At 38.7% G+C, this 25,153-nt stretch overlaps 2 protein-coding genes across 20 annotated transcripts in view; one reads left to right on the top strand and one right to left on the bottom strand.

The window, feature by feature from the left end:
- magi1a (membrane associated guanylate kinase, WW and PDZ domain containing 1a) overlaps positions 1 to 3,565 on the bottom strand; it is a 73,477-nt gene extending 69,912 nt beyond the window's left edge. For 6 of the 17 annotated variants that reach the window (XR_007187647.1, XM_048211192.1, XM_048211197.1 and 3 more), the window contains exon 1: positions 3,197 to 3,556. Coding sequence is in view for 15 of the 17 variants with exons in the window: in XM_048211192.1 (XP_048067149.1) it covers positions 3,197 to 3,458 (262 nt within the window). In the remaining 2 variants the exon portion in view is untranslated. Of the gene's footprint in view, positions 1 to 3,196 lie in introns of all 17 variants that reach the window. The other 11 variants (XM_048211199.1, XM_048211200.1, XM_048211207.1 and 8 more) reach the window with 8 other exon arrangements.
- Positions 3,566 to 9,446: 5,881 nt separating this feature from the next.
- zgc:171572 (protein bicaudal D homolog 2) overlaps positions 9,447 to 25,153 on the top strand; it is a 31,226-nt gene continuing 15,519 nt past the window's right edge. The window contains exons 1-5 of one of the 3 annotated variants that reach the window (XM_048211210.1): positions 9,447 to 9,927; positions 16,397 to 16,609; positions 18,044 to 18,196; positions 18,344 to 18,499; positions 19,904 to 20,203. In XM_048211210.1, the coding sequence (XP_048067167.1) occupies positions 9,742 to 9,927; positions 16,397 to 16,609; positions 18,044 to 18,196; positions 18,344 to 18,499; positions 19,904 to 20,203 (1,008 nt within the window). In that variant the 5' untranslated portion in view covers positions 9,447 to 9,741. The remainder of the gene's footprint in view (positions 9,928 to 16,396; positions 16,610 to 18,043; positions 18,197 to 18,343; positions 18,500 to 19,903; positions 20,204 to 25,153) is intronic. The other 2 variants (XM_048211209.1, XM_048211211.1) reach the window with 2 other exon arrangements.

The following is a 25,153-nucleotide window of genomic DNA, read 5'->3' as shown; positions in this document are numbered from 1 at the left end:
AATAGAGTCTGTCCCTCCAGCCGAGATGAAGAAAGGGCCTTACAGTCCTTACTTCATCATACCAAAGAAGGCAGTGGGTTGCGAACAATCTTAGATCTGCGAGTCTTGAATTGGGCCCTGCACTGTTTAAGATGTTGATGCAGAAGTGCATTCTGACATCTGTTCGCCAACAGGATTGGTTTGCGGCGATACACCTGAAGGATGCGTACTTTCATGTCTTGATCATGCCTCGACACAGATCGCTTCCTCGGTTTGCTTTTTTAGGGTCAGGCATACCAGTACAAGGTCCTCCCCTTTGGTCAACTGGGAAAAGAGCAAGCTCTCCCTGGTGCAGAGCATCTCTTTTCTCAGCATGGAGTTAGACTCGGTCACTATGAATATGAGCATGTCTCACAAACGAGAGTGCCCAGTCAGTGCTGAACTGACTGAAGTCATTCAGGGGGAAGACAGCGGTTCCACTGAAACAATTTCAGAGCCTCCTGGGGCATATGGCATCCTTGGCAGCAGTTACTCCACTCGGGTTGATGCATATGAGATTGCTTCAGCACCGGCTGCAGACTTGAGTCCTGAGATGGGCATGGTGCTGTAGGGCACATCGTGTGGCAATCACGCCGATCTGTCGGTATACGTTCAGCCATTGGATGGACCTTGCATTTCTACATGCAGGGGTTCCCTTAGAACAAGTGTCCAGGCATGTTGTGTCACAACAGATGCCTCCAAGATGGGCTGGGGCACCGTATGCAACTTTAGGCTCCTGGAAAGGACCTTGGCAATTGCGTTGGCGTATCAATTGCCTTGAGGTGCTGGCAGTTCTGGTGGCCCTACAGAGGTTTCAGCCATTGATCCAAGGCAAGCATGTGTTGGTCCGGATGGACAACATGGCGACGGTAGCATACATAAACCACCAAGGTGGTATATGTTCACGTCGTATGTCGCAACTTGCCCCCATCTCCCTCTCTGGAGTCAGCAGCGACTGAATCCTCCCACTGCCCTCTGTGGTATTCCCTGACTGAGGCCCTCCTCAGCAATGATGCACTGGCACACAGCTGGCACCGGGGCCTGGGCAAATATGCATTTCCCCCAGTGAGCCTCCTTAGTGAGCCTCCTTGCGCAGACGTTGTGCAAGGTCAGGAAGGACAAACAACAAGTCTTGTTTGTTGTGCCTTATTGGCCCAGTCGGACTCATGCTCCTAACAACAGCCCCTCCCTGGAGAATTCCCCTGAGGAAGGACCTCCTTTCTTATGGACTGGTCAAATTTGGCACCTGCACCCAGACCTCTGGCACCTCCACTTATGGCCCCTGGATGGGACGTGGAAGACTTCAGTGTCCTGTCACCAGCGGTGATAAATACCATCACTCAGGCTAGAGTCCCTCTATGAGTCCCCTCTACACTAATTGGTGTTCTTCCTGCAGGGAAGACCCACAGAGATGCGCAGTTGGGTCAGTGCTTTTCTTCCTGCAAGAGAGGTTGGAGGATTGGCTGTCTCCTTCCACCCTGAAAGTGTATGTGGCTGCCATAGTGATGCAGTGAATGGTAAGTCATTATGGAAACATGACCTGTTTATCAGGTTCTTTAGAGCTGCTAGGAGGTTAAATGATCCTAGGCCACGCCTCACTCCCTCATGGAATCTCTCTGTGGTCTTGCTGGGCCTACAGAGAGCTCCCTTTTGAGCTACTGCAGTCAGTTGAGTTGAGGCCCAGTACTCATGATGTATGCCTCTACGAGTCCCTGTTGGTAATCCCATAAGTGTATTGTCCACGATATGGTTTGTGGTTTATGGTTTCCCTGTCAGTAAACCCGTGTCTTCCCTTAAGTAGTACACTGTCTCTGCCGTCAGTCACTGCATTTGTAGTAGCGCTCCGCTTTCCGGTTGGACCTACCACAGAGACTTCTTTTCATGTGTGGTATTTCCCAGGTGTAAAAGTCCATGTTATGTATTTTCCACATATTAACCTCCCCGGGTAGGATGTGGTCTCCGCTGGGAGGAAGAGCGCTTCCTTAATGCTCTGGTCTGCGTCAGCTGTATATATTTCCTAAAAAAAAGTAACAAATAAAAATCGAAGAACAGAAAAGATCAAGGAAGTCCGGCTGAGGTGATCTACTCCCATTGTAAGTACTGCCCTTTCAGTCCCCGAGTGGTACGGAGGACTATATGGCTTACATGGAGCACTGGGTAGGTTATGATGCTATCCGGCACACAGGGGCTTGCCAACATCTGCATCGACCGAACCTCGTAACTCAATTCAACAGCTGTGGCGTTTTCCATAGAGACTTCTAGTGTCATCATTTCGACGTACAACGACAAATTGACTGACAGAATGGGAACATCTTGGTTTCTAGTGTAACCACTGAACCATCCACTGATTGGCCGGGACTAGGAGAACTCGAGGAGAACTGGGTCATGAGTGGACTTTTACTGTTACATACAAGCCTATGACAGGTTCACACAAGTTCAGTCCCACACATGACACACAATTCAACAGAGGCTTGATATTTCACCGTTACATAACCTCGTCAAATATTTTCCAGCAGATAAAAACATTTTGCTCAGTTGAAGCATAAAGGTGCAGCTCATTGTGTGTGTGAGGAACAGTAATGAATATCAGGATGGTTCATCCTGATTTGTGAACTCAAGCTGATGTTTTAATGAAGTGTAAAGTTTATGTAAATTTTATTTCTGGTAGATTCCATGCACAGCTATTTTATTTTTTTTAAATCTTTTTTCAAAAAGATCAGCAAAGCTGTGCTTTAATTGTCTAGAGACCTCCCGTAATCATGTCAGTATTAAGTGGTTATGAAGAACACCAAATATAGCCTAATGTTCTGAATGAATCTGACAACATCCTCAGTATCGTAAATGCTTATTTTGGAGTATTAACACAAATACCACTATAAGAACAATTCATTTTCTTAGCAATGCTCTGACAGCTTCCCGTCTTTATCTCAAACTGCCCATATCTTTGGATGAATCTTATCAAGCCTTGTAGAAATTAATGTCTGGAGCATTTGTCTCAAATACAGTTAATTAGATACATCAAATTAGAGGGATAGTGAAATTAAATGCATCTATTTTCACTGGTTAGCATGTTAACTTTCACCTTTATATATATTATATGGACCTTGCATTTCTATATTCATATATAATATAATATAGTATACAGTAATAATGCCTATGGACACTGTAAGAAAGTCACCTGATTTGACAGTTTTGATTCTGATAGGATCCTCACAGTTGTTCAGGACGTTCAGCACATCAGAGAGGAGCAGTCCCGACACCGGCAGACCCTCCACCTCCAGCAGAATGTCCCTGTGAGTGGCTGATCTCAGCGGGCAGATCCAGATGAAGTGTCCGGTCTCCGCTCCTCCGCTCAGCTCCAGCGGCAGCCGCCCCGCAGCGTCCCTCCACAGCGCACGCTCCCGCACACGCGAGCTCCAGTGCGCCCGGCTCACCTCCATCAGACACGGTCTCAGTTCAGGGCCGGTCCCACGAGACTAATGCATTCCTGTCAGGTGTTGCTCAGCTGTTCATATCCGGGAGAAGTGTGGATCATCCTGAAGTGTGTGTGACTGCTGGAGTTCTGGACAGTCATAAAGTTATTATGAGTCATTTAGGTCATGAGTTCAGTTTCGTGTTTTCATTAGACACGCCTAACACAGGCTCCCGATCAGTCATGGGCATTCTTAATTTCCTTGACTACATTGCCAAAATATAGTCACCATGTTTAGACTGAGTGTTCAGAGAAGTAGTCCGACCAACTAGTAGTTAATCAAGGGGCAGCAGATGAATATGATGAAGGCCAGAATCTTATGAGAACAGTGAGCTCTGATTACAGAACAGAAATAGTGGACTTTCACCCTGTACCTTTATAGATTATTATGTTTCTTATCACTAACCACCACAATAAAACACTGCAGCCAACTGGCAACAAGCAGATTTCAATATATTATGTGTAAGAGATGCAGGAAGAGCTGGATGTGTGTCTGTACCACACACACACACACACACACACACACACACAATCTTCTGTCAATTTATCTGTTCATTGTTTTATGCAGTTTTGGGAGTTCATTTTTAAAAGTGAACTTGCACACCAGATTCTGGAAGATGAATTCTTCAAACAGTGGTACAAGTGGATATGGTGCTGGTCCTTCAAGAGTCACTCTCAATCTGTCTGTCTATAAAGCCGATAATTTTCTTATTAAATGCGGGTCATTTTTAGGATTCTTCACCTAACCTAAGTCTCTGAAATCCTGACACCTTGCACATCTGGAGACTCCAGTTATGTTGCAGCTCTGGGAAATAGTGGCGCTGGAGACTAAAGGGTTCCTGATGGTTTCACACTTAATTCTTCACCTTAATTCTTAATTCTTAACACCTTAAGTCTCTTTTGTCTGACCCTGCTGACCCAATGAGCATTTTGCTGTCCCTTGGTCATGCTTTAACTGCAGTATTGCATTAGTATTGCATCCTTCTCATGGGCATTTAATCATTTTTGACTTTTCAGTCTGAGTTAAATCTCTTTTTTGGCTCATTTTATCTGTAAAAAAAAAAAAAAAAAAAACTGCCTAATAATTCTGCACACCTGAATATAAGGCATTTTTCATTTCCAGCCTTCATGAACAATTATATATCACTGTATAATAAATGATTGAATACGAAATTAATAGTAGTTTTTAAGATTGTCTCATCGTTAATAAATAGTTTATTATAGATAAAATAAATGTTATTGTTATATATGGTTTTACTTCCAAAATAGTAAATGCATCTATTCATTTTATATTATATAAAAATGATTACTGAAATCAGTCATTTACAACTGTAATTATATAACTTATGACAACATGCTGATGAGTGGAAACATGAGGACGGGTGGAGCGATCATCACTGATCATCTATCTGAAGCACACATCAGTTCTCCTGATGCAGGAATAAAGATCTGAGCGACTGTGACAGATGATTATTGTGTGTTTGTCCCGGTCAGTGTCTGAGGAGGAACAAACACAGACACAGACCGGAGACAGTGATGGACGCCTGAAGGTCATCGATGTCTGATCCGTCTGATGCGAGTCAACAGAAGCTCTGCTGCGACACAAGACACACAAAACTTCAATGATGATTAAACACACAGGATTCTTCAAATACTTAAAACAAGATGTTTTCTACTGATAAACTCCCTTGTATAATTTTCTTTCCTTTTTTTATTATATTTATTTTTATAGTACTCGTGTTTGTTTTTTGCTGCTATTTGGATATGGAGGAATTGCACTCATTTTTTGGTGTTTTTCTGAGGCATGTTTTGTAACTCAAAAAATCCTGCCTTCATCTACTCTCTTTTATTTTTTCCTAAAAAGAACATGTGATGTTCTCGTATCCCTGTATTCTTGTTATTGTTTGTCAGGTGATGGAAATGATGATGTTATGATGCTGATGTGTGTTTTCAGTGTCAGATCAGATGAGCTCCTCTGGTGATCATGACTTTATATGATCATGTTTATTGTGCAACACATGGACTAATTATGCAAAACGTCACAAATATCTTGCCAAAGCAAACAAAACGAAAACATATTTCCATTTTTAGTACATGGTGGTCATGTAAACATACCCTTAGTGTGTGAGCAATTTTAAAAAACTGTAATACGAAAATACATAAAACAGTATTATATCAGTTAATGGAGCATGACTGTCACCCTGTGGCTGTTTTTGGTGTTACACCTAATCAAAAAATGTCACTGCATTTTATTTTTTATTTTTTATTTTTTCATTAACCTCAGATTTGGAACTTGGAATTTGTAGTTTTGTTTTGTTTTGCTATCATTTCTATGGTGGACCATGTATTATGTAGGTTGTTTGGTGTAAATCAGTTTGATGAATTATGGGATATAAGCTTGGAATGACAATCTTTTGGTCCAATCAAAAAAATCACAGCTTGCACGTCTTAAATAGTAAGATGTAGTAATCGTTATGAATTCTTTTTAATGTTTTTATGTTGTTGTCGTGTTGTATGTTGTGTACTACTGCAGCTTTGAGTCCAACACACACACATCCTGAAAAGAACAATAAAGTATAACTCTAACTCTATTTGTTTATTTATATAAAAGAACTTAAAGCTGCAGCCCGCAACTTTTTTTGTGTTAAAAATTTACAAAAAGTATATAATGAGAATATGCAACATGAATCCATTTTCCAAACCGTGTTTTTGTCTTATCCTGAATCATTATGGTACACTTATAATAAGTGTTTATATTCGGACTATTTCAGGCCGGACTGGTAGGACCCGCCGCAGAGTATCACAGGAACTGCGTGACTCGCCATAGACATACACGGAGAAAAGTAGATCCGGCTACAATGTTCTTCCGCAAGACGCGTGCAGTTCTGTTTATTAACCGCTAGAGGGCCAAAAATCGCGGACTGCAGATTTAAACAAAATAAGTTTCTAACAGGTTTTATAGCATTCACTTTCATTACTTTTTGTTTGTTTGTTTGTTTGTTTGCATTAATATTATAACAAAAATTTTCTTTAATTAATTATCTTTAGAAGGTGTGATAAAATTAAATCAGATGTATTTTCAGAAGCACCACAACCATTATTCACTGGAAGAGTCAAACAAACTTAAAGACAATATTCAAGATAATTTATAAGACATTAAACAATGCACCGTCTGTTCAGGAATAAACCACGAACAATCAAAACTGAACGTCACTAATATGTAATATCTGTTTTCCTTCTGATGATGTTTCTTGCTGTATATACAGTTATAACAATAGATTCAGATTCATTTCCACATTAAAGTGAACTATAGCAATACATGTATTATTAAAATCAAAAGTTGTATCTGTTAACAATATTTCATGCACTGACAAACCTGCAATGAACTGAAAGAACATTTAATTGTATTTTATCAACTTACATGAACTAAGGTTAATAAATGCTGTAAAACTATATTTCTTACAGTAGGTTAGTGTTTAATAATGAAGTTCATAAATGAGAACTTATTGTTACTGACAAAACCTCTTCCAGTTTAACAGGTTTGCTGTTGCACGTCTTTTCAGCGTATGAAATATGAACTTAAAACGGTGTTTAGAAACATAGACGTAATTCTGCTCTCATGAACTGATACTGTAATGATGTTATTATCTGTGCCAACAGTGCTGCAGAAGACGCTTGATGTTCTCAGTGCAAAACAAACTGTAAAAATGAATATATATATATATTTATACATTATCAACAGGCTGAGATTCATGAAGTGCCCTTCCAATTCTGGCCAATTTTCAACATTTTTTCAATTTCTTTTTAAATAATATTTTATTTACATGTTTATATATTTTCCCCCTCATTTCTGATTGTGTAGTCATTGTGTCAGAAGAGGCTGTTTCCAGCTGATGTTCAGAGCTTCAGATATCACGTGTTTCTGTAATGCTTAAAATCCCTTTCAAATGTTGATTATTAACATTTTAAAATTTATGCCTAAAAAAGAATTCAAATATATTAAAATTCAAAAATGAAAGTTTGTTCCAATAGCGTATGTCTTAATGGAATGAGATATGAGCCAAAACTGTTTTCACTGTCGAATGATGATGATGAGTGCATCATTTATTTATGTCTTTTTTTAATTATTTGTTTATAAAGGCTATCCTTGCACATGTATTTATTTTTTTATTTGCAGCAATGTGTGGATTTATGTATTTATTGTTTGTTTGTGCTGGTTTCATCCTCCATAACTGGAGAGATGTGCTCTCTGTCAAACATCATTTATTTATTTATTTATTTTGTCAAATAATTTCTTTGATATCTGCACATCTTTTTTATATATTTCATACATGCAAGTTAAAATTTATTGTATTCTGCAGACGAAAACACAAAACTACATTTTAAATCACGAAAGGCCCTACAGGCATTCGTCCTCTTGTCTTTAAAAGTAGGCGAATATTTATTAAATTTAATAATTAAAGAGGTAAGAACAGTTTAATTAGTTATACAAATATTACAGTGAAACAGATGAAGTTAATAGACATTACGTCATCACTCGTGTTTCTGTTTTCCCGTAATCAATGAAATATATTTGTGTTCAATAATATTTTTTTATTTAATATTTAGTATTTTGAGGGAATTTCATGGTCATAAGTAATAATTGTACAATAATTATGATCCACATTTTTTACACTACAATACAATTAATTAATACATACATTTTTTTCTATTTTTTTAATAAATGATATTTCAATTGACCCCTTTATTGCTATGTGTTTTTTCTGCATTGTGACTGATTTGTAGATTGTATCCCCCTAAAAATATAAATGTATTTTTTTACTGTCACTTTTGACCGAATATAGGCTACAAGTGACTATTATTTTTTATTTAACTTTTCTAATCATGCCCACATATGCTATATGTTCACAAGAGCTGTACCAGTCTGATGAAGTAAAAAAACAAATCCAAACGTAACTTTAAAGGATTAGTTCAGTTCATAATTAAAATTTTCCTGATAATTTACTCACCCCCCATGTCATCCAAAATGTTCATGTCTTTCTTTCTTCAGTGGAAAAGAAATGTTTTTTTCTAAAAAAACAAATTTAAATTTTATACATTTTAACCATAAATGCTCATCTTGAACTATCTCTCTTCTTCTTCTTCTTCTCTATTTGAATTCCAGAAAATTGAATAACTCTATTGAAAACTCTATTGAATTTTTTAGAAAATGAGCGATGGTTTCTCTAGATAAGACTCTTATTCCTCGTCGGGTATCGTTTAAAGCCCTTTGAAGCTGCACTGAAACTGACATTTGGACCTTCAACTGTTTGGTGTCCACTGAAGTCCACTATATGGAGAATAATCCTGGAATGTTTTCATCAGAAACCTTCATTTCTTTTCCACTGAAGAAAGAAAGACATAAACATCTTGGATGACATGTAGGTGAGTAAATTATCAGGAAATTTTATTTGAAAGTGAACTAATCCTTGAACATTTCCAGTTGACAGAATGAGCAGTATAGCTTCAGACTGTAACACATGTATCCAGCAGAGGGCGCTGTTGACGCTTCATCTCCTCATCCCAGTCCCGTTTCCTTCGCTTTGGATGCGAAAGGACGATTCATTCGGGTGTTTTTGCGTCGCATTCGGTGTGAAAGAGCCTTTAGAGTCACGGGTGTGGGCGCATGACATCATGAGTCTGATTGTTTGCTCATGACGTCACACTTTTCCTCAATAAGACACGATATTTGAGCTATTATTCTAGTCTGTGGCACAAACTGTGAGGAATTTATAATAATAATAATAATAATAATAACAAACATCATATACGATAAAATAAATAAATATGTATTTTTTTTTATTAAACGTTTGAAAAGAGAGAAAATAAATATGTCATTGAACTCAACGCAGATCTCCACGTCACGCGCAGGGAGCCGGTTCACGCGCGCTTCCGGTATCCACACCGTCAAACCGCAGTGAGTCATGGGAGACGAGTTTTTTGTTCCCTTAGTGACCTCGGAAAAGCTGTCGAACTAAACTACATCTCCCACAAGAAAGCCTCTCCTCATTCCAAGGAATCCCCCATCCTGTCAGAGCCTCGGCGGACTCTCCTCCTCTCCTGTTACCGAGGGAGCGGCGCGGAGAGGCGCGGATCGAACCGCGCTCATGGAGCAGTAAGCCGCGGGAGCACACGTCCCTCATCACCGCGCCCGAGCACCATATTACCATGCAGCGCGCGCGCGGGAGCGTCTGAAGCGTCTGCCGTCAAAGATGTCCGCGCAGCAGCGGGAGGTGGAGCGGCTGTCCCGGGAGCTGGCCGAGACCACGCAGGAGAAGATCCAGGCGGCGGAGTACGGGCTGGCGGTGCTGGAGGAGAAGCAGCAGCTCAAGCAGCAGTTCGACGAGCTGGAGGCGGAATATGAGGCCGTGCGGCAGGAGCTGGAGCAGCTGCGAGAGGTACCGAGAGCCCGCGACACCGCGATGATCGCTCCTCCATCTTAACATCCGATCCGTTACCGTGTGCCAATGTAATGTGTTATTCGGAAAATATTTAGTGTACAGTCGTTTTTATAACACCGTACCGTTAAATCGAAGCATTATTTAATTATTTATTTAAATCAAATTTGTTTATTTGAATATAATTTTTTAATATTTATTATGTTCACATCTAAATTATTATTTCTTTTAATCCAGTTTTATTTGTTTTACACTGTTTTTTTTTATATATTAATTTCATTAATCTCTTTTTAATTATTTTGTACAGTTTTTGTACTGAACCTGATGAAGGTCATGTGATGAATAACTGTCAGTGTCTGAGAGCAAAACAAAGATTGACCGTCACTGCAAACAGTTTTCCTATCAGTTACTTTATTTTTGCAGTTAAAACGGATTTAAGAAGACCTTTTGATTACAATCTAGTAATTTTTGCTCTCAAACACGGTTTGTTTGATAGAAAAGACACAGAAGTGACTCCACTGGGACGAGGACTGAAGTCTGAATCAGTGATTATTTCATTGTTTGAGGTTTGCATAGATTGGTCATGTGCTGCCTGTGATATCCCACAGTCCTGTTGGGAAGAATAAATAATAATAATAATAATAAAAATGCTTTGTGATGAAGCAGATGACTAATTCATAAATGGTCTTTTCTCAACTTTAGATTCAGTTTCTAGCAATAAATAATCTTTGTGTAGTGATTAGACATTTGATCAGTTATGACTGAAGCTGCACATGTGTTATAGTGAGATGAATTGTTGAGATGGAGGCAAATATAACATGCATTTAGAAAATATTTAGGGTGAATATTAATTTCACGCTGATTTTAGAGTTTGTGAGCTTGATTCTGTTCAAACAGCAGCCCTCACTCGACTCACTCGTTGGATTCTGATTGGCTGTCAATGTTATTATTCATCAGCTGGAATAAATATCCTTCTGAAAGCGATGGACCCTTTTCACATTTCTCAGAAGCGGAAGTCGTCACAGTCGGGTAAACTTCTGTAGCGGTGAATGAGAGAATACATTAAATATATTTTTGTGTCTCAATTAGCAAAAGAAAAACTCCACAATAGCGTTTTCACAACTTTCAAACAGAGGAAAAATAGAGAGCGATTGATAACGGCGTTCAGAAGAGAGAAAGATGTCATTTTTACCGTCACTCCAGAAACACCCTCACAGCAGCAGTAACTAGTTTCTTGTAATTTGATGCAAAGGTAATATAATACTAAGTATAGTGTTATAAATGTACAAGCTTTTTTAAAAATGAGAATATAAAAAAGGATTGCAGGATTTACGATATTGACACGGTCTGTGAAAAGGGTCTGTTCCAGCCAATCGTTCCTCTGTGCCGGTGTCGTTATAGTCGTGCCGTGGACCTGATACTCTTTTAGAGCATTTTAAACTGCATCTTCATGGCTTTGGTTCTGATCCTGCTGTAGACGGGCCTCTGCTGCAGTTTTGGGGAACTAGTTCATTTCTCCAGCGACGCATTGCACTGTGGGAGTTGAGCAGAGACTGGGATCACAGCCTGGTGTGATGTAATCTTCTTCCCTTCATATTTGATATATAATATTTCCTCTGGTGTTTTTGATCAGATTGTGTCTCAGAGCTGTTTCAGAGTGAAATGATAATGCTGGTGTTGTGATTCTGCGGGCTCGTGTGTAATGGGAAACGTGACAGGCCTGCTTTTGAATTTTTGCGGGAAGTTTTATCTCCGCCTAAACGGCCGGGCGAGTTTGAGCAGGAATGATGGGAATGCGGGCTGAGGTCATGAATGTGGGTCGATCAGACACAAACAGCACTTGTGTGAGCGTGTGGTGGTTTTCTTAACTTGAGGGCTGTTATCACTGAACTCTGACAAGATATTAATACAACCAGTTCATTCAGTTTCTGAACTTTCCTGAAGTTCCTTGATTTGTGTCACTTTATGACGGTTTAGATGTCTGTGTCTGTCGTTGAGGTCAGTCGGTATGACCTGCGCTGCTGTCGGGTCAGTCAAGACGTTAATCTGAACAATCCGAGTCTTTGTGCCCGTTTGAATGCAGAAGCTCAGCTGAACAGATGAGTCAATAGAGGCTTTCACACTTACATCCTCTTTTTTTAGGAAATGATTTGCGTTTTACAGTGTAGTGATCATGTGTGAACAGGCCTGTTTGACAATACTGCTGAAAACAGTGCAGGACATTCGGTTTAAAGGTAAAACGCTGTATGTGAACAGCACATGTGGTACATTTACTGGGTTTAATGTGTGAAATCTAGTGTCTGTCTAAAAAAAGTAAAATAAGAGATCTCTGTAATGAAAAGAGGCCTTCTCACACTGAGGCCGGACAGTATCACATATCAGTAATATATTCACATGTATTTCCACTAATTTCACACTTGGCAGGTTTAATTGGATTAAAGTCTGGTGTGATTGTTCACTTGAACAAGTGTGAACGCTGCCATCTGATCCAGGGCTGGGTGCAAAATACAGATTTGATTAACTGATATCGATTCTTAAATCCCACGAATCCCAAGACATTCAGTGAGCATTAACTCAAGATGATAATTTTGCTAAATATATGCACCATATCAGGGCTCCAGACAAAAAGATTCATTAAGGAGCCATTGGCTCCTATAGGGGGGAAAAACAGGTGCCAGATAATTTTTTAAGAGCCACACAACAATGAACTTCATTTTAAAATCACTTACTTTTAGTCATCCTGTTGTGTTTATATATATATATAATGTCCCCTTTACAGTTTCAGCTTTTTCATCTTGTGACTTTTCTGGGAAACGAATGTCACTATTTTCACTTAATACTATTATAATACTAATACTACACTTCCAAACGAACTCTGGTGCAGTTCGACTGAAATATGAACGCACCATGGACCAAAGACATCTGAACGAACCAAAAACAGGAAGTGATGTGACTTTAAAAAGGACCGAATGCTGAAGCACACCTGGTTCTTCTCGTTAAAGAGGTGATGTTGCCCATCACGGTTCAGTACGGGCGTCAGAACCGCGTCTCGTCGCAGCAGATCTGTGTTTGTGTGTGACGGAGGGATTCCTGACGCTGTTTCACTCCTTTACACGTTGTATAAGCTCTTCACGAGTTTCAGCTGTACACACGTACACGAGTGCGTTTAGAGTACAGCGTTGATTTGGATGTTCTGTAAGTACCACTGCAAAATATACCTTGTAAAAGCTGTTTTTGTGTATGTTTAGAGAATGACAGTGTCGTGAATGCACTAAATGTATCATTTCATTTTTGGTCCGGACCAGAAAAGAACCAAGAGAACTGAACACACCCTTAGAGTTTGTTGTAATATAATTGTTTTTGAGCGCGTTTCATGAGGATGAGTGGAAATAGGTCAGTGGGTCAGCTGGTGGGGATTTAGATGCTATAGCAGGACAACAGGACTGCGGCCAGCTGAGATCCTTCTCTTCCAGCTCTTTCAAACAATGTGTCTTTGTTTCTTCAGGATGCGGCTGAAAACAAGTCTGCTAAATTTAGTCGTCGTGTTCAATAGCTCAGGCTAGTGGGTGTCCCACATATCAGACCGGTTATCTGTGAATGTGGGAGTTTACAGACCATTTGTTTCAGCGCTAACAGCTGTTCAAACACTTGTGTTGATGTTCTGGAGAACATTATAGACTCTCTGATGCATCAGTTCTCTCTTCAACAATTCTGAAAGCTTATTTTAAGCAGTTAAAAGCACTTTTATGATGCAAAATTAATGTAAATACAGTCATTTTTGTCTTAAAGACATGTCTGATATGATGAAATAGATCTATTAGACCTGCCTAGGGGTGACGATATGACCAAAATATTATTTCATGATATGAGAAAGTTTATTTCACCATATCAATATATGTATCACAATATAGTAAGAACAAAGAAGCAAATTACAAACAATAGGACAAATACAATATAACAAAAATATGAGTTATACAAATTAAGGTAGAATAGGTTTAATGAACATAGTTAGAAACAGTACAAAAATTAAATAATCAAATGTAAAAATAAAATGCTGCACAGTCTTTACTATATGAATTAAATATAAATTATTCTTATTAAAGCTACACAAGTTTTTCAATCGAGCAGTAAGATATTTTCTCTTTTGTTTGGTTCACTTTAATGACAGACTGCAGCAGGTTTATTAGGCCGCTGTCACTTTAAGACCGAACACACCGATCCGATATACTGATACACATCTGGTTTACACCCAACTTTACTTTCTCTCGAGACATACCGACTGTGTTTACATGAATACTCCACAAGATTGGCATTCTGACATCACTATTCGACCGTTCAAGCACAATAAGACAGAGCTGATCTCATGCTTCAGCTGTGTGTCCGTCACTGAGGTCTTCTTCACTGCTTATTGTGCTTAAAAACTCTTTTTAACATTGAGCACGTCCTGCTCTTGCTCTCATTCATGTGTTTCATCACTCTAAAGTGGCGATAGTGCTGTGCTACACGCATATATATATATATATATATGTATATGTATATGTATATATGTACCACAATATAGTAACATTTCTAAAGATAGCCATTTTATAACATTGCCATGATATCTTCACACCGCCCAGCCCTATGATGTCATCTAGGGTGTCACAAATCTTATCATGGTAGCAGTGTCGCAATATAATCATTTTTGCTTGAAATTCAAAGATAAAATGGTTTATAAATCAAATAACCATGTGGCAATGTGTATTTTTGGTTTTGAAATGGTTTACAAATGAAAGATACTTCATCTCATTTGATCATTTCTGTTTTATTTGGAACTTGATGGATGACATTATAAAAAATGAATGAGTCTGACATCAGTAAACAAACAAACCTTCACAGTAGGAAACGCTTGAGTTCAAGTTGAGTCGAAGTAACATAATAAAACAGCTCTGGTCAGATGAGCCACATTTAAAGATGTTGTAAAATAGTTGACATGCACAACCTTAGATGGACATCAGTTAAACACTATAATGTGACCAGCTGAAAGCCATAATCTCCATATAAACATCACGTTGTGCCTAACAATCCCCTTAATAACAACGTCTTCCTTTTTTGGGAGGAGTCGTGCTTGTCTTTTGGGATTTCCTCATTGTTTCTCTTTTGCTTTCACATGTAAACATAAAGAAGCCCCGCCCACTGAGAGCTGCCCAGACTCATACCGCACTGTAAATGATGCATGTCTATCGGCACAAGATAATTACCATCATACAGCCCTGCCCTAGCCTCGAGTGAACCCAACCAACACACAAACACACCTGAAACAAGACACGCAACCGCTCTTACCCTGACACAGCACGTTAAAGTATACTTTAGTTACTGGATTTTACTGATATCCATTACTAAGTTAAGCGGTACCAGCCGATAACCCATCAATTAACCCATAGTTTTTAAAACTGATGCTGAATTTAAACATAGACAGTTATTAAAGTATTTAACATAAGCACCATAACACCATGAGGAAACATGAAGCGAGCGCACCGTAGTCACATATTCAAAGTGTATTAATGTCTTCAAGACATGTGATGGATTAGGTACACTAGCCGTTTATTTCCAATCATAATTAACCAAGGGTCCAAAAAACCCTTCAAACAACTGATTTTACGGAGCATAAGAACTACTTACATGTGTAAACGCCACAATTAAAGAACAGAATAAACGAGTGATCAGATCCTGGTTGATGAGTGATGATGCTGAGCTGATAAATCCAGACCTGTCAATCAATCAAACCAATCCAGGTGTGCTCCAGCTGTAAAACAGTCCTGTTGGTCTCTACCCACAACACCCAGATCCGGTTTCCATTGGTTGAACTTTCAAATGACGTTGGAAAACACTGCGTCATGATCAGGACGCCATCGGATCCGTGAAGTCCTGTAGCTTTAGCTGAGCAGCATGTCAATGGCACTCATTATGTTGTGTTTGTTCGTGCTCGTTCGAGACCACCTGATCTAAATGAAGTTATGTGATCTACTATGGTTTACTAATGTTTTGCAAAGTTACGAACCAAAACATGGTGCAAAAGCATCATGTGTATACTGTTTACACGCGTATTCATACAAATACGTGGTATAGTTTGGTATAGAGCTTAAACACCTCTGATTGGCCATTACGTTCAAAAGATGTCTGTGATTGGCTACATTGCTCTACGCTGCAAAAACACACTGTAAATAGAAACCTTTGAGGCTTTCCAGAGCGCAAACACTTGCTAGATCTGTTTCGCCAATGTGATATTATTACAGTAGCAACTGATGGAGCTTAACTTGGTTAAAAACAGTAGCTTCACATGGTGTCTGAACTCAGAGGAAATACAGGAAACGCTGCCTTCCTCCTTTGGTGGACTTGGAAGAATGGCCGAGGGAACACTGCCTTTGTGCCAAGAAAAATGCTGTATAAATGTAACAAATTGTTAATTTTTGTATCTTCTGTTTCTCAGGCGTTCGGACAGGCGCACTCCAACCACAGGAAGGTGGCGGCTGACGGCGAGAGCCGCGAGGAGTCGCTCATCCAGGAGTCGGCCTGTAAGGAGGCGTATTACGAGCAGCGCATGCAAGAGCTGCAGACAGAGCTGAGACAAGCGCGCAATATCCTGACAAACGCCCAGTCGGAGAACGAACGCCTCGCCACCATCACTCAGGAGCTGAGAGAGGTCAGTGACTGAACAACGCCGTGTGTTTGGATCATGAGGGTGATTAGAGGCGTTGGTAGTTGCTGTAGCACCAATTAAATCCCTGTGTTAATGTGTAGTGAATAAAATAACAGAATATCATTATAATATATAACATTATACAATATAAACATTATATAAGCTATTGTATTGCAGAAAGCTGCAGTTTTAACACGGGTATGCAGCGGCCAGAAATGTTGTTTACATATCGGCCAAAAAAATTCAAATGCATGAAAATCCTGATTAAATCAAGCAGCAAATTTATGACATTTAGCGGAAAGACTTTGGTTAGCATTATATTTAGTTTGAGCTGGACAGGAGTGAACAGTGAACCTGGACTGTGCTCACACTGAGAGACAACCAAAATCTAGACAGCTTACAGCTCACCGATTGACAGTTTAACGTATATAAAAATAGATAAACTTACCATGTGATTTTTTTTTTTTTTTTTTCCAGCCCTTGAAGTGCAGCTTGATATTCTTTGTCTAAACTGTTCAGAAGCATCAAGGAAACATTAAGTATTAAAATAAAAATTAACAGAGTTTTGCTACTTTAACACAGCAAAGAATGCAAATATAGGGATTAAAAGTAAATGAAGAAAATAAATGTTTATATAAATAAATTCCCGGTGAAAAGAGACAGATGGTGTGACACGAGTGAGGATTTGAGAAGAGAGAGAGATTGCGTTTAATGGCGCAGTCCTCTTGAGGAGATTAATGAGCCAAAGGTGAAATGAAATGTGTTTTTGCATGTGACTGAGCCGTGAACAGATGGAGTGAAGACGGAGAGAGAGGTGGAGAGAGTGAAAAACAGAAGCAAACAGGTCAAAGGATAAAAGTGTAGTTTCTTTTTTAATACTTTTATTCATCAAGGTCGCATTAAATTGATCAAAAGTGACAGTAGAGACATTTATAATGTTATAAAACATTTCTGATTCAAATAAATGCTGTTCTTTTCAACTTTCTGTTCATCAAAGAATCCTGAAAATAAAATGTTTGAACACTGATAATGATAATAATCATAAATGTTTCTTGAGCAGCAAATCGTCATATTAGAATGATTTCTGAAGGATCATGTGACACTGAAGACTGGAGTAATGATGCTGAAATATTGTAATACTTTCATATTGAATCTCCAAAATAATGTAGAAACAACATAAAGACGGTCTATTTTAAATGTTTAATGGCATCTTTTTACTAAGAACTATGAATCACTGATACTGATACAGTGTCTCTGTTACAAGGATTTAGTTCTCCTAAAATAATAATAAACTGAATAAATTATTTGTAGGTTGTCTTTTGTAAAGAAAATGTAATGTTTAATAAAAAATGAAGCAGGCCAGAAAAATCCTTGAGTCCTGCTTCTTCACTCATTGCATATCCGAGCAGAAACTCACACGCTGCTTCTGTCTTTCAGAACAGTCAGATGGTGGAGCTGCAGAGGTCACGTCTGCGGGACGACATCAAGGAGTTCAAGATCCGAGAGGCTCGTCTGCTGCAGGACTACAGCGAGCTGGAGGAGGAGAACATCAGCCTCCAGAAACATGTTTCTGTCTTAAAGCAGGGCCAGGTAACATTCAACCAGCCACGATAAACTCATCGCCACGCTGCAGAAACATCAGTTCTGTCAGAAGTGAGATGGGCATTAGTCACTCTCTGTGTGTGTGTGTGTGTGTGTGTGTGTGTGTGTGTGTGTGTGTGTGATGGCGTCCTGTAGGTTGAGTTTGAGGGTCTGAAACATGAACTCCGGCGTCTGGAGGAAGACACCCAGTTTCTGAACAGCCAGCTGGAGGATGCCATCCGTCTGAAGGAGATCGCTGAGAGGCAGCTGGGAGAGGCGCTGGAGACCATCAAGACTGAGAGGGAGCAGAAGGCAAGAGTTATTTTTCTTTTTTTTAAATTATTATTATTATTATTATTATTATTATTTGCAGCTAGATGATATTAGGAGTGTGACCTCTGCATTAGTTGAGATTGAAATCAACAACTGACTTAACATAGACTTAGCATAGATAGAAGCATAGACCCACAAATCCGATGAAAAAATATGAAAATAATAAAATTAAAATAATTAATTACAATAAATAAATGAATGAATAAAAATGTGATTCAAATAAAAATAGTTTATTAATCTACTAAATAGATTAAATTACATTCAAATAAAGAAATACAATTTTGATTAATATACATCAAATGTGACTTAAGTTAAATAAATAAATAAATACATTTAATAGCACATTACTATAGTGAGCAGAAAAAAAAAATAATGAAGAATTATTGGAAAGGAATTATAGATTTATAATGTACATTTTTAAGTGTATCAGTTGCCGCGGCACCGCTCCTTACCATCATTTAGATTTTTTTTTTATAGTAATAAAAATCATTTAGTTCAGTTAGAAAATAGACATTAACGTGTCTGCTCAACGCAGCGTGAGCCGAACGAGAGTTTCAGCACAGATCAGCAGCAGGAGACAGATTTCATTAATCACGAGAGTGAGGAGCTGACTGACAAGACCATGGCGGAAGATTTGGATTCAAAGCGAAATGTAAAAGCACCTATTTAAGCCAGTTTGTCATGGTGTTGTTTTGTTGTTGTGTTTTTATTAAGAATAACAATGAACCCACCATTCAAGCACTTGCTGCCCCCGAATCGCCACTAATTCGAAAGCAAAAGTAAAATGCGTTACGGGCATTGCATTCATAATGGTGTGTGTCCACCGGCGCAGAGTGTTTTCAATTCATTCCTATGGAAGTTGAGCTCAGCTCTTAAAAGTGAAGTGGAAAAACTCCAGCGTCCCTCATCATATTTGGGCTCTGTGGCATCTAAACAACTGAAAACCCCTGCTCTAATTCACAACTTAATACTCAGTTTTGGCCAACAGATCGTTCATTTTAAGTAGCGGGACATCACCACCCAATGCACAATAAATAACACGTATCCTCACAAACAAATGTTATTTGACAGTGTGCATCTGTGTACATGAGTGTATATTGATGTTACTTAGATGTCATTATTTAGATCCTTTTTAATATGGCAATAAAGAGTTGAGCAGGTTTTTATTAATAAGAGTAGTTCTTGAGTATTGGGATTGAACTTCAGCAGTTGATGATGCTGTTGAACGAGAACAGAAGGGCTGAAGAAAGAACAGATATCGAGAAGCGGCCAGTGTCTGTTTCATGCTGGTTGGCAATATTGAGTCTTGATCTCGTTTAAAATGCCTGTTCCTGCCAGTGTGAGCTCAAACTTCACGGTATCTCTTGGTGTCCGTTAATACAGGCCGCCTTAAGGAAGGAGTTGTCTCAGTACATGACCATCGGGGACTCTATGTACCACAGTCCTTTGAGCATCTCCCTCGATGGGCTGAAGTTTAGCGACGACACCTCGATCGAGCCCAACAACGACGAACCCCTCCACGTCTATGAGAACGGCTTTGACAAGATCGCCAACAACAACGACAACCGTGTGTCCACGCCCAAAAAAGGAGATCTGTTCCAGCCGTCCTCCAGCCTCGTGGACAACCTACTGAACGAACTCAACATCTCCGAGATCCAGAAGCTGAAACAACAGCTGCTGCAGGTACTGCTGTACACTTAGATATTTACCACGATTACTGCGTTCAGCCAGGCACCATCACTGCATCAAGTACATGGCAAAATGTTTAATAATAATGTAATAATAATATTGGCGCAATTGTGCAGCCCTGCAAACAAGCACAGCTAACCTGGGATGTTTTTTTTCAAAAAAAATTCAAGTTTACTTGAATAGCGCTTTTCACATTTCACATAGTTTCAAAGCTGCGTCACAGAAAACGCTGGTTTCAGTGTTACAAATGTCACAAATTTCAAATCCCAGTTCTTCACAATCAGACCCCCCCCACACACACACACATCGAGCAGCGCTGTAGTGTGTGTTCAGCGTTTGATTGGCTGACAGCTGGGCTGCTTTAATCCTGTTAGTGGAGGTTGTTTAGTGCTGCACCCCATCTGACACAACGAGCTGTCAGTTCAGCCATCTGTCAGGAAGTCAACCCACAATCTCTGACCTCTGAAGGGTCGTCTCCATGCACACGGGTGTGTGTTGTCCAGTGGTGATGTGCACTGTTCACCAGAACCAATACGAGACCGTTGTTTCCTTCAGACAGCTCTTTCCATTATGGTAATCAGACCCTCTCGTATCCCTCATGACCTATTGATCATTCCAGACAACAGAAACCAGCTGAGATGACATGATTTCATTTCAAATGAACATGTGCTTCTATTTTTGCATGCATTTTTTATTTATTTTTTTATTAAAATTGTCATCTACACACAGAGTTATACCCGTGTGTTCAGAGCAGCAGGGATGGACATCATACACTCGTTTATGTTTTTTCCTTTTTTTTAACCCAAAAAATGTGTACCTTTTTTGGTATCTCAGTAAATCAAAGAATGTTGTCCTTCATGAGAAATGGCATGTGAGTTTTACAGGAACATCTACAACTTCCACATGAAATGGAATAAATTAGGATAGAAACATTTTACTCTTGCATAATACCATATTAATTATAAAGACTCCAGTAATAAAAATAATAATCATCATGATATTTATATTGAATATTGTATTACTGTAATATAATATTGAGATGGCCTGGGTTTCTATAACTGTTAATTAACAATTGTAATATTAATTTATTCAAAACTTCTCAAAAATCTAATTTATCCTAGAGTAGTATTTGCTTATAAAGTCTTAATGAAAATCAGACTGTTTCCAAGTTCAGTGAGAGTGAATGATTTAAGATGTTTTTGTATTCCACTCACTTTGATATGAACTGTTAACCGCAAACCACAAGTCAAAACTTTCTGTTGGTTGAATAGGTTTTTCCCATGTCAACAGCCATAATTTTGAGTCATGTCAGTACAGGTTAACACACTGCTGCTCGCTTCAGCAAGTCCTGTAATTAATGTTCAGAGCAGAGCTTTTGAAGAGTTATAGCTGAAGGATACTGTGGATTTCAGCCTGTGTCCCGCCCTGATACAGGAAGACTAAACTCACTGAAATTAGTTTCCCCTGGTGTGTCGTTTGAAATATTAACGCTTTACATTATAAATGCAGTAGGGCTGTCAATAGATTAACATTTTTAATTGTGATTAATCGCACCCCTTTTATGTGATTAATCACGATTAATCTCATATTGATTGTGAAATTAAACATACACCATTTATATTGTTTAACACATTCATTTTATTGTCTATATCCATCAAACTAACTTGTTTACATTTTAGACATGTCAAGTTGCGATACTGAACAGGACCACATGGAGATGCCAAAACAACCCTAAACCAACCTTGACCTGACTGCATATACTACAGTACACAGATCCATTCAGAATTACTACACACAGAAATATACATTACAAATCCAAACAATATCCTGAATGTGTGTGGAAACAACGTGAATGTACTGAAATGTGACTATGCATACAGTATGAGATCAGTGTGTCGATACACGGTTTGTTTGTGCATCAATATAACAGACTAACGTGTGTTTACTGTACGACTCCTGTACTTCACCGCAATCATCTTTACTTTGATTACAATCCCCATCCATCAAAACTTTACTAGCGAGACGCTGGTTTGCTTTAGCTAGCTCAGAAGTGTAGTTTGCGAATCATCTGGCCAACAGTGGGATGGTCTGACTTCAGTCTGTATTTCACACAGCGTGATGCATGAGGGCTCACGCTCTTCAGAAACAATCACAGAATTCAACAGAGCTTGTGTTTTTAAGCGAAACACACACTGGAATGAATAATTCACTGAAAACACAACATGAGTCTCTATTCTCTCTGCCATCTCTGATGAAATCAGCCTGGTTTTCTTTACATTCGTGCTGTTTTGGACTGATTGTTTGAATGAGTTTGCTTACTAGATCACTGGAATGAAAACTTTCCTGGAGTTTAGCAGTTTAAAATGATCTGACCTCAAACAGAGAAGCGAAATCTGGTTAAAGGGTTAGAATAGGAACTTCCCGCCTACCAGTGTTACAGGTGTTTGGGCTACTGTAAATGCTCAGTGTGTTAAACTCCCGAGATCATCTAACTGCGTGATGTAAATTACGTTAATGAGACAATTTCACACGCTTCAGTAATTTGCAAGTAAATTATTTTAACACGTTAAGGATTTTTAATGACAGAAAATAGGGCTGGACGATATGGCCAAAATTTATATCACGATATAATTCTTAATTTCGGTCGATACAATATAATTCCGATATCGATATGAACTATATAATAGCCTCAGAAAAACTGCCAAGAACGGCCACAACGGATGTCTGTACCTACAAACGTCTGAAAAATGAATTTGCCAAATCTATTAAATCTCTTCCTATAAAACTATATAATATTTTAGAAATAAAAACAGTACAAATAAATTTATGTTCAGCTTTTATTTGTATTTAGCCTTCATACAAACATAAAAATAAACATAAGACTCACTCACTTTAGTAATATTAATATCTTTAACATTAAACTATAACGTAGGCTGATTTTATTATTCTTAAAGGGTCATGAAACCCCAAAACACTTTTTTTGAGATGTAAACAGATATGTATAGGCTGCACATCATTGAAAACACTAAAGGTACTCAATGTTATTCATAAGTGAAAAATAGTTATTTTTGCATTTTTCAGAGCGATTTCTGTCTTCCTGTTTGAAAAGCTGAGTCGGAGCAACAACACAAAATCTGACGTAATCGTGTACTTTCGGCCCAAGTATGGGCATGGTCGAACATGCTGACATAGAGCATTTCGAGCGAATCTCGACATATATTCATGACATAAAGCTCATTTAATCCAATCACTGCGCTGTAGTATGCATAAGATTATAATTGCAGTATTATGCATGAGGAAGCATCACTTCTCTCGGAAATGGATTGTTTTGCTGTAATCTACCAGCACAAATGGAAAATATGTTCGCATGAGATCGCATTACAGCGGAGAATTCAAATAAAATACAAAAGTGAAATATACAAATAATTTTGTTATACAAATTATTATACAAATAATTTTGTATATTTTATTTGAAAATATTCAAATAAAATATACAAAAGTGCTGCTCATTCACCTCTGCCTGCTCTAGCTGCGTTCAAATACGCAAGCCGTAGGCTGTTTCCCTCAGCACAGCAGCACATGAGTGTTGTTTGTATTTTGCTCGCGATGCGGTCAGAACTGGAGTTTGAATACGAACACATGAAAAATACGATTGTTTTTATGATATACAGGCGGAGCGCGCATATGCTCGGTTTCAGCGCGGAGCTCCGCGACGAGTTTAATAACACTAGCCACGTGACACATAGCTCATACAGAATAAAGTATCCGTGTTTAAAGCTTTTATTTCACACATTCTCCTGCACCAAACATTAACCAGCACGGTGTAGTTATGCACACATATTTTCATCAAGTTGTGGACGCTTGTTCCATCTCATTTGCATCAGCTGTACTCATTTTGTAAAACTTGCCGCGTTCGCGTTTGATCTTGGCGTACAACTGTTGAGCACTGGCTGGTGGCTGCATGTCTCTGTGTTGTACGTCATCACGCAAATAGCCAATCGCGTTCTGCTCTTTCTAACGGCTGCGCCTCAAGTCAGTGATGCTGTAATGTATATATCGAAATACCGGAAATGCGTTTAAAAATCATATCACCGTTATCGAAAAAAATTATATCGTGATATATATTGATATTGAATTATTGTCCAGCCCTAACAGAAAATGACAGTTCTGCAGTAGCAGTCTGTGGAAGCCACAGAATAAAAGAATTAAAAAAAGTTAATATCGAGTTTGTATCTCACAGTTCTTAGAAGGCAAACAGAATTGTGAGATTTAATCATTATTCAGACTTTTTCCCCCTCAGAATTGTGATAAACTCACAATTGAGAGTAATGAACTGGGAGATAAACATGCAAATGCAAGAAAAAAGTCAGAATAGTGAGATAAAAAAATGTTATGTTATAAGTTATAAGTCTGTGACTTGCAACATAAACGTGTGTTTAGCTTCAAAGGGCATCTTCAACGACGGCATTCTATAAAAATTAAGACTATATTTTTTTCATTCCAATTCTGACATCCAAAGGCACAACAAAACATTTTTCTCTTATTCTGTCTCCACTTGTCACCACTGTGACGTAACTGTGACTAGCATTAGCTTCTCATTAAAAAACCCTGCAAGGCCTGGAAAAAGCGAGCCTCAGCCAGGTGAGAAAAAGTAACGCATTACCTTCCATAAAAAGTAACTACGTAACATTTAGTTACTTTCCTAACTTTCCACAACACTGGCTATTGTAAAACTAAATAAGATTCGTCCCATTCCAAACAATCATCAATTCCAAATCAGCACTGCAGGGAAGTGCTTTATAGAAGTCTGTCTTTTAGCGCATACATTTGACCTTGACAGTCAACACTGATTCAGTATCGGTTGCATCATCACCATAACAGCAGAGCGGACAGCAGTAGTGTCAGCCGAGTGACACTGTGAACACTCTTTTCTGTCGTACCTGA

This window comes from Megalobrama amblycephala, linkage group LG12 (assembly GCF_018812025.1).
Source record: "Megalobrama amblycephala isolate DHTTF-2021 linkage group LG12, ASM1881202v1, whole genome shotgun sequence".
Classification (NCBI taxonomy): domain Eukaryota; kingdom Metazoa; phylum Chordata; class Actinopteri; order Cypriniformes; family Xenocyprididae; genus Megalobrama; species Megalobrama amblycephala.
This window is presented reverse-complemented; position numbering and strand designations above follow the sequence as displayed.